The sequence below is a fragment of the Amphimedon queenslandica genome, unplaced genomic scaffold (genome assembly GCF_000090795.2).
Source record: "Amphimedon queenslandica unplaced genomic scaffold, v1.1 AMPQUscaffold_13297, whole genome shotgun sequence".
Classification (NCBI taxonomy): domain Eukaryota; kingdom Metazoa; phylum Porifera; class Demospongiae; order Haplosclerida; family Niphatidae; genus Amphimedon; species Amphimedon queenslandica.
Window position 1 is genome coordinate 34,275 of NW_003546467.1, and position 9,572 is coordinate 43,846.

The 9,572-nt window shown below is 36.1% G+C and overlaps 1 protein-coding gene and 5 long non-coding RNA genes across 8 annotated transcripts in view; 3 read left to right on the forward strand and 3 right to left on the reverse strand.

The window, feature by feature from the left end:
* Positions 1-132: 132 nt before the first annotated feature.
* LOC109580133 (uncharacterized) lies at positions 133-1,524 on the reverse strand. The gene is made up of 5 exons (XR_002185579.1): positions 1,359-1,524; positions 1,145-1,289; positions 725-822; positions 550-665; positions 133-278 (listed from the first exon to the last, which is right to left on the reverse strand). It is a non-coding gene; the product is annotated as an uncharacterized LOC109580133 (long non-coding RNA).
* A 458-nt stretch (positions 1,525-1,982) lies between these two features.
* Positions 1,983-7,191, reverse strand: LOC109580126 (uncharacterized). The gene is made up of 4 exons (XR_002185584.1): positions 7,162-7,191; positions 2,603-2,741; positions 2,132-2,222; positions 1,983-2,076 (listed from the first exon to the last, which is right to left on the reverse strand). It is a non-coding gene; the product is annotated as an uncharacterized LOC109580126 (long non-coding RNA).
* On the forward strand, positions 3,217-5,486 carry LOC109583566 (uncharacterized). The gene is made up of 3 exons (XR_002185585.1): positions 3,217-3,553; positions 3,605-3,670; positions 3,739-5,486. It is a non-coding gene; the product is annotated as an uncharacterized LOC109583566 (long non-coding RNA).
* LOC109583564 (uncharacterized) lies at positions 6,516-7,674 on the forward strand. Of its 3 annotated transcripts, XR_002185581.1 has the most exons (7): positions 6,516-6,801; positions 6,838-6,898; positions 7,194-7,274; positions 7,324-7,395; positions 7,442-7,481; positions 7,525-7,586; positions 7,628-7,670. It is a non-coding gene; the product is annotated as an uncharacterized LOC109583564 (long non-coding RNA). The 3 variants fall into 3 exon arrangements; XR_002185582.1 differs by lacking the exon at positions 6,838-6,898 and having other exon boundaries at positions 7,660-7,674; XR_002185580.1 differs by lacking the exon at positions 6,838-6,898.
* Positions 7,675-7,719: 45 nt separating this feature from the next.
* On the forward strand, positions 7,720-8,079 carry LOC109583565 (uncharacterized). Its single transcript, XR_002185583.1, has 3 exons — positions 7,720-7,781; positions 7,826-7,951; positions 7,997-8,079. It is a non-coding gene; the product is annotated as an uncharacterized LOC109583565 (long non-coding RNA).
* Positions 8,080-9,292: 1,213 nt separating this feature from the next.
* LOC105313475 (gamma-aminobutyric acid type B receptor subunit 2-like) overlaps positions 9,293-9,572 on the reverse strand; it is a 2,701-nt gene continuing 2,421 nt past the window's right edge. The window contains exon 8 of the mRNA XM_019998965.1: positions 9,293-9,415. Within this exon, the coding sequence (XP_019854524.1) occupies positions 9,293-9,415 (123 nt within the window). The remainder of the gene's footprint in view (positions 9,416-9,572) is intronic.

Here is a 9,572-nt window from a genome sequence, read left to right on the forward strand (position 1 = left end):
TAAAGGGTGTGTCATCAACAAAAACGAAAAACAAAATAATTAATTATTTTGTGTTAATAACTCCACGTCCTTTTACATGTGTGAGATTTAAAAGAAAAATAGTTTAAAGTTTAATAATAATAATAATATTAATTAGTGATAATTATAGCTATAGCATTAATGTATCTCATAAAAAGCAGTGCTGGATAGTTCCTGATGTTATTTATCTTTCTTCTCTACTGATCTCTTATTTCTAAACCAATGGCTTTAGCCAATGGAGGTGGGACAGCATTACCAACCTAGAGATGAATAATACCCAATAATGACAATATAATGCATTCTCTGTGAGTGCTACATGTAGTATCGTATAGAAGGGAAAATTGTGGAATTTTATAATGGTACTTGGCAAATTCATGATAAAATCGCCAAAATAAAATCGACTATTTTGCTGTATTCTGAGAATGCTCAATGTGTGACATGTGGCTGAAAATCCCCCAATATAAAAACCACCAATACATTGCAATCATGAAATCGCCAGTATTAAATGCCTTTTCTTGGTATAATACTGACCTGTCTGTGTTTATCAAGTATTGTTCCAAAGAAATGGAAAGTATCAGGGAATCCCTGTGACCGAGCACACTCCCTCACACTCACCACTTGATGCTGCTCTGGATGAAGGACAAATCCTTTAAAATAAATAATAATAAAGTAAATTATTTATTTATATTCTTTTTCTCCTTCTCACTTGCTTCCCCATTGGTTCTGGATTCGTAACAGTTGTACTAAAGAACCCGTCCCATTCTAACCTCCCATAGAGCCCAGCCCAATGATTGTGTCTATTGCCTAACAGAAGATACAATAATAATGTAATGGATGAGGCCAAAAATGACTAGGAGAGAATTCTCCATTTTTATAATTATTCCTGATACATATACATGTCTTGATGTTGTGTAGCAAGTTTGAGCTGATTCCAATCACAATTCGATTTTTTTACAAATTTTTAAAGTTGCTCCAAATGCCATGTACTGTATGTAGTGCTTGTAGCATGTTTTTTAGCTCATTTAGCATGCTTTGTCAGAAACATTACCTAGTAGTCAATAATTATACTATCTGATTAACCAGGATATTTGTTACAGCTCTAGTACTAATTCAGTTTATTCTCTACCTGTATGTGGTAAGCACCATGGTATAAGGGTCCCATATACTGCCTATAAGAGGAATCACAAGGTTGACCAGTGGCACAGGAACAGACACCTCTTAATGACTTATTCTTAGCTCTGCCATTCTTTTTATCATGATGAGTATATTGACTGGGAAGAGAGTGAGTGAGAGATAAGAAAGTATAATTAGTGGATCATTAGATTGCACAAGTTGCTTACAGTTTGGGTGCAGTAGTTCCATCAGAGAGTCTAATACATTTATTAGGAAGGCCCCTCCAGTCTGATCCAGGCCCAATTGGTATGTACCTCATACGAGCAGCAACCAATGGATTCATCTCTTTACATATGTGATCATACAACACTGGTTGGTGCTGATTACCACGCATCTAAAAAAACATTAATAAACATAAAGACTCCCAAATACAAGGTGAACATGGACTCGTGGGATTTTTCCCCTCACCATGCAGTCTCTAATAATGACAGTGTGGCTCCCCATTATAATTCATGGAGCGTACAGCTGATCCATTCTTAATGTGAGGTAGGTCTGACATTGAGTCTCTGACAGTAATTGTCCTGTATGGAGCTGAGTCCATTCTTATACTCCCCTCATACTAGGAGACTAAAGTTCATGTCATTCGCTCCAAAGAGTGGCCCTACCTTAATGTCATTGACCACTACAATTAATTGACAGGCCCTTGGACTGAATACATGAGTTGGGTTCATGACACAATCTATTTGACATATCAATTATCAAATATATAGTATATAATAATTACATATCTAATAATAATAATAATGATTTTTAATAAATAATAATACTAATAATTATTATATAATTATTATTATTATTTATTCCAGGTACTGTTGTTACTAATCCTAATCCTACTGATGCTCCATCAATCAGTCAATGATTTAGAAAATATCTCTAATATTTGACCTATAGGAAAAGAAAGTAGTCTAACTATTTAAATAAAATTGATGGGCGACCTCACCAATTTGAAACGGGCTAGGAGAGTCAATGTTACTGCCTTTGACATAATCAGAAACCTTTCGATACTTCTCAGGATATTCAAACTCATCAAACTGAGAGGGGAAGGAGAAGGAACAAGAGAGTGAGAGAATCAGGAATGCAAACATGTCACTTATTGATAAAAACATAAGGACAGGTTTTTGAAACACAATGTGAGCAGTGCACTGTCACTTCCTTATAAGGAAGTCAATGGCTTCAGTGATCATTAGTAATACTAAATTGTTATGAATTGGAATCACAAGCTTTTTGTTGTTAGTTTCAGTGTTGCGCAGGTACAAATGCTTGACTATGTAGTTTGTAGCGATGATCATGCAAAACCAGTTGTACATGTACATGTACATGTATTGCACTAAATATATCGACTCATTTATAAAATAAGTATTTCAATTTCATGTGATACAACAATATGATACACTACATTTAATTGCAGTACCTCTTCCTCTTCCTTCTTTTGTTTCTTATTGGCAGTATTAGTTCCACTGGTTTTCTTAACTTTAGGAAATGAATATGTATCAGGGGAGAGATAGACACAATCACCAATGGAATAAGACTCTTTATTTAACTGGAATGAACTGAGAGAAACAGAGAGAGTGTGTGGAATAGGATAAAAGGTAAAATTCAAGTAAGGAATAAAATGAAGGACAACAGATATACAAAATAAACACAGAACATAAATAGCAATATGACTCAAGTGTATATTAATGACACTAATGAGGTATTGATTTCTGAATTACATATACAGTAGCATTAAAACTACATAGTATTGTGGAATTCATTGGTAAGTTGCAAACAGTCATAGGGTAGAAGTACAGAAATTGGTAGGCTCCTATGGAGAGCTACATGTATGTAATGAAAATACAAACACTGTTGTTATGATTAGTGCTGCAATAACAAAACATAAAACTATAAAAGAAAGTAAATGAGAGAGAGGAGACAGAAAAGAGAGAGAGAGAGAGAGAGAGAGAGAGAGAGAGAGAGAGAGAGAGAGAGAGAGAGAGAGAGAGAGAGAGAGAGAGAGAGAGAGAGAGAGAGAGAGAGAGAGCAATGGCCAGTTCCAGTAATCAAGCATATCTCTATGAAAGGCCCCAGCTAAGCAGACTCTGTTCTCAAATAAGAACATCAAGATGGCATCAACTAGGAATACAGTCAACTAGAAGTGGATCAGGCAACACTCAGTAACATCAGAGATGATGGCTCCATCCCGTATGAAGAGAAGAGATGCGCATCCCGTATGAAGAGAAGAGATGCCGCATGTTCGAGAAATGGCTGGACGGAAATGCTACAGCAACAATTAAGCAGCTGCTGGAAGCATTGAGGCTAAAAGTGATTGGTGAAGATGCAATGGCAAAGGAATAGGAACAAACACTTGTATCAAGCCAACAAGGTATATAGTAGAATATTCTGAACATAAAAATATTCAAATCACATTTCACAGAAACCAACAAGGCGGTTGGGTATACAGCAGGTTCAACACAGCATGAAGACAATCCAACCAGAGAAGGTAAAAGCTACAAAAGAAAAATAAAAATAAAAATTGAACTTTATTAATTTTTCTTTTTTTCTTTTCAGTGATGGAAGAGATGTCAAAGAAGGCAATAAGCACAACAGTAAAGCTAACCAGTGAGGCACTGGAGTTACAAGGAAAGTATCACAAGTCCAGACCTCATGCAGGGCAGCTGAGCTCGAGCCAATGAAAAACATCCTCAGGTCAATACTTCAAGAGAAATCCCTCTACCAACTGGCAGCCATTGCTCAGTACCTGAAAGAAATAAACAGCCTTTGCTCTGTAGATCAAGTTTTCCAATTCCTCGTAGAGAAACACTTCATTAGCTACCTACACTTTCAGCTACTCAAAGAATTCTCAACTGAGACAATATGTGGTCCTAAAGCAAGCAAGAAGATAGAGAGGGAGATCTCAAAGTACCAAAAGCAATTCAAAAGCTTCATGGATTTACCGGAATTCTCAACTCTGGTACAAGTCTTTGATAAAAATCCCGAGCTCAACCCAAGCATCATAGTGGGACTGCCTATCATAATAATATCCATTAATTGACTCTTGGAAGCATCGGAACAGAAAGGAGCTGAGTGACTGGATACCTTTTCTCAAGGAAAACAAAGAGCTACTGCAATCTATTGGATACAGATGTATACTCATCACTTATGCCATCTTTCCTATTGATCTTCCTCAGGTAATGACTTTCCTTAATGATCGTGATAAAATGGAGGAGCTCAAGAAGAATGGAATAACTATAGAAATATCATAAGAGGCTACGACAATGTTTAAGTTACTCTCATCTCCAGATGTAAGCATTATGATATCAGAGTTGCAGGCAAAAATGAAAGTTTTGCAAGAAGAGAACACAAAGCTCAAGGAAATGACCAATTCCTTGAAACAAACTCAAGAAAAGATGACGCACATGTTCACGCAGACTCAACAAGTGTTGATACAAACTCAAGACAAGATAACGCAAACTCAAAAGGCTCTGATGCAGAATCAAGAAAAACTAATGGAGAAACTGATGGTAACATCATTGCAGCGCAGGAAATCTTTTCAAAATGGAGAGCACCATGTAAGAGTGCAAAGAAAAAGAAGAGCAAAATCAGATATAGCTGATCCTGGAGGCATCTCAGAAATCCTCTGATATTCATGTAGCAACTATCCAGGTGCAGCTGCTGATAGAAGATCTTTCACTACTGAGAATACTACATACAGTAGCAGCACACTCTGACTTAATAGAATAACAGACACATATACATGAGCAATAACAGCACATGTGAAGCACTGGAACATAATACAAATACATGTAATACTTTTTATTGCAGCTGTTCTTGTATGATTTAGCAATGAGAAAATAGTTCCAAATGCTGAGGAGAAAGTGAGGTTTTGGGAAGGTATTTGAAGGAATAAAGTGGTTCATAACAGAGAGGCAAAATGGTTGCTGGAGCTGAAGGAGAAAAATGAGTATGCTAGACAGCAGAATTTGGAGACAAATGTTGGTATGATAAAGAAGAGAAGTAAAAGGATAGCAAATTGGAAGACACCAGGAATGGATGGAATACAGGGCTATCGGATTGAGTATTTGACGAATTGCCATGAGAGGATTGTGGTACAGTTGAATGAGATGTTGAATGGGTTCGCAGAGATTCCACAATGGCTGACATATGGCAGAACAGTTTTGTGTAAAGGATCCAAAGAAGGGAAATGTGGCTGATAACTTTAGACCAATTTTGTATTTGCCAATTATGTGGAAGTTATTTACTGGAGTAATTGCTGATAGTTTATATGATTTTATGGAAGAGAAGAAAGTTTACAGAAAGGGTGTAAACTTGGGAGTCGGGGAACAAAGGACCAGCTGTTAACAGATTGACAAGTTAGTACTTAAGGATAGTAAGAAGAGACGGACAATTTGGCAATGGCTTGGATTGACTACAGGAAGGCATATGATATTATGGTACCACATTCGCGGATTGAAGAATGTCTTGAGATATTTGGATGTGCAACAAATGTAGAGCAGTTTATTAAATAGTAATAATAATAATAATCAATCAATAAAAATAACAACATGCATGTACATGTTCATGCACATGTAATTAATATCAATTAATAATACAATAAATACATTAATAAGAAATTACGACATTGCCGGTTTTCCAATTTTAATATAACATAAAGGGAGGTGATCATAATAAAAATTAATTAATCAATTAATAATAATTGGACTCGCCACGCTTGCGTAGGCGAGTACTAAGCAGTTGGGTTGTCATTCTGTCTGTCTGTCACGAAAATTCCTGTTAATTCCTAGTCAATATCTTTTTTACTGAGCTCTCCTGAGTTATAATTCTTTTTAAGCTTTGAGAAAAAGATAATTTATTTAGCTCCGTTGTATTTTCATAGCAATCCGTGGTAGCAAAAGCTGAATATTTTAAAGAATAGACCACTTTTCCTAGCCAAATCTTCATGTTTGACTCTATTTGGTCAAGATTAGCATTGATATGTAGAGAAAAGTACCTAGATTAAAAAATATGTGGGAATTTTCTAATCTCTTTTTTGTTTGCGAGTTACAGTTGCTCAAAGTTTGTGATTTAGCCTCTTCGAAAAATTTTCAGGCAGCACTGGGGAAAGCAAGAGCAACCAAACTATCTCAGCCTCTTTTAAATATCTAGGCAAATTTTTTGTGCTTACTCTTTCTTTTAATAGAGCTTCAGATGCTAAAATAAATTTCAGCTTTTCTTCTTTCTCCTACCCACATGCCATGTTTATCTGCACTGCACTGCTACACACCCAAGAGTTACCATGGATGATCCGTGAATGATGGGTATCAGGCCTAAACCAGGTCTGATTCTATAACGGTCCAGCATCGACGACCATCACTGCTGAATCGAGGCTGTTGCTCTGGCCTGGACCAGTATCTATTTCAGTCCCGATGTAGTCATAGCTGATACAGTAATGTCTGTTCGTCAGCACTGGTCCAGGCTGTATATCAGTACTGGATCAGATCGATGCTTTTCAAGATGGCAGCCCCGCGTGGACTATCTCAGTGACATGTTTTGTTAAAGCAAATCATCTTAATCTGACTATTTAAGAGGAATCTTGTTGGCTGTATACACTAGGGCTAAATCACTGGATGTTATGTGAGTACCGTGGACTACATTAAATACTATTTTTAGGCTATTTTGAACCATTTTATTACATAAACATGAGTAGGATACACGATATTTTGAGTAAAAAGTAGGCATATGTAGATACACAATCAAGCTAAATAAATTAATTGAGCAGATACATGACTGGAAAATAAAACGACTGACACCTTCCAATTAAAGTTTACCACATCTTGCCTACAAAATCTCTATGATACAAAAGTAGAGACCTGGGTTTATGAGGAATTACCAAAGGGGTATAAACTGCATGAACAAACTTATAATAAATTTAGGCTAGTTATTATTGTGAGATTAATGACTTCAGTTTAATTGACTATAATTAGAAGTACATACCTTTCATTATGGATTCTCTGTTAACTTTCTAGTATTGAGCCAAGCATTGAAACAGAGCCAGAAGACCTTTCTGCAATAATCATGACACTAGTGAAGACAATGAGAAATTAGGCGTAAATATTATGGTTCACTACATGTGATTGTAACTATATTTATAATTAGGGTGAATGTATTAGTGATCATGATGATGTAGATATTGTACTGAGAGACTTATGAATGATAGTCACAAGTGTGGTAAAATAGTTTATTGATTATGTGTGTAATTGTTACTTTTCCTTAGAATTTTTGATGCGGAAGATTATTCTGGAAATATTAGTATAGTAGGTGCCCCTTTAATTCATATTAATTTATTAATTTAGCAAGGCCACTAGTATACATTCTATAGTTACCTTATCTCACTAAGTTTCAAGACAAGAATATCTTAGGTTTGTTTAATTTCATGCGAAAAGCTAAATTCATTATTCAGGTTGTGATGAACTGAAACTTTCTTGTTTAAAGCTCTTGTTAAGGTCAGTTTAATCATAGTGTTTTAATTTATTATCATCATTTGTCATTATGGTTCACTTCAAATAGCATTGAATTTTTTTGTGAACCTGCCTTCATCATGCTGGTTAAGGAAGGTATGTAGTTCCTTTGCTTATGTAGAATTTATGCCTCATTATAGTTATGTTATGGAACTAAGCCTTGTAGGACTATGTGTGACAAGATACCTTTGGAAGATCTGCTTCACTACATGGAACCCGAGAGTTCATTAATGTTGGAGATTTTGGGAAATTAATTTCTCAGTAATGTAAGTTTATTAATTTTAGTGCCTTCTTAATTTATGGCTCTTTAGGTGTCTTAACTTACAAAACATGAAGTGTCTTACTTGTGGAACATTGGTAGACAATGATGAAGAAAACAATTATAATCTTTTTTTTGGTTTTAATAATAATTCCAAATCATTTTAAAATTAATAATGAATAATAATTAGATATTAATCAAGCATAACAGGAAGTACGTCATAATGAGGCTTAATGAATATCGTTATCGTTGTCGGATCAGGCCTAGCACCAGCATAAATCGTGGCTGATTCGTCAATATCGGATCAGGATATTGCCCCAAATCCTCGGTCCAGGCTCGATCATCAGTGATGATTCAGGCCTGTATCAGGACTGGTCCATGTTCCAACTCTTGGGCGTGTAGGTGCTGACCACACCTAAAATTTATTTTATGGATCAGTGCAGTAATTGGCTAATTGCATTGTTGCACTTTGTCAAAATCTATTATCCTTCTTTCAAATATCAAGTTGCTTATACCGTAATTTGCCTTTTTTTCGTTGTGGAAATATTTTCGTATGGTCCTAAAATGACGAAAATATTTCAATTGAAAATTTTTGAGCAACCACTAATTTGTGACCTAATTCATCAAAGAAAGACTAAGGTACGGCCTGATAAGTAGGTATCTTCTTGCAGCTCTAACCTTGCTCTATCCACTGGTGCTTGCTATACTTCAATCAGTTGCTTCACTACTGAGTTATAAAATAAAACGGTCCACTATGTGACAAAAGTAGCCATTTAATGTTTCCGTTTATTATCCGTAAATTGGTCATTGCTGCATCTCCAGTACTATCCGTATACTAGTAATGTCGGGGGGAACAGCCAGGTCAAGAATCTCTTATCTCAAGAATTATAAACACTACTATAGCGGCTTTGTTACCAGTAGGTAAAGGACAAGGTATATGCAAGAGAAGCTAAATTTTCAGACTGTAAAAATTTTTGTACACTATGAGAAGACGAAAATATTTCCACTTGAATTTTTCTGAAACAAAAAATTTTTGTAAGGAAAAAAGGCAAATTACAGTATATATAATATTATGATGGGGGCAGTACAAGTAACACATTATCCCTCAGGTGAATCTCAGCAGGCGAGTCCACGCATCATGGTGCTTCATTGATTAATTAATTAGATGGTGTGTACATGTACATGTGTACCTCGTTTTTGAAGCCCTGAAAGTTTTAGAAAAAAAGAGTCTGAGCGTCCCGTTCTTCCTCTTTCTCAGCAGCAGACTCCTCTTGCGGCCCTTATCATCAGTCTGAGCGTCCCATTCTTCCTCTTTCTCAGCAGCAGACTCCTCTTGCGGCCCTTATCATCACGAGTAGTCTCTCTCCTGTTGTTTAGTCGAATCTTCAGTGCTAGTTTCTTGGTTCCTGATAGTTCCTTTGAGTGGAGACGAGGCTTCTGATTCTCCTCGGGTACATTTAGCTTTGGCATGCTGGAGCCACATGCCAGGAGAGAAAGAAAGGGAGAATAGTGAAGAGAATAGTTACGCGCCACTATAATTGATACCACCGTTTTACACGTGGCTTTGCGCATGCGCAGATGTGTACTAATCTTATAACCCATTTTCATTCCAACCATCCAATTTGTAT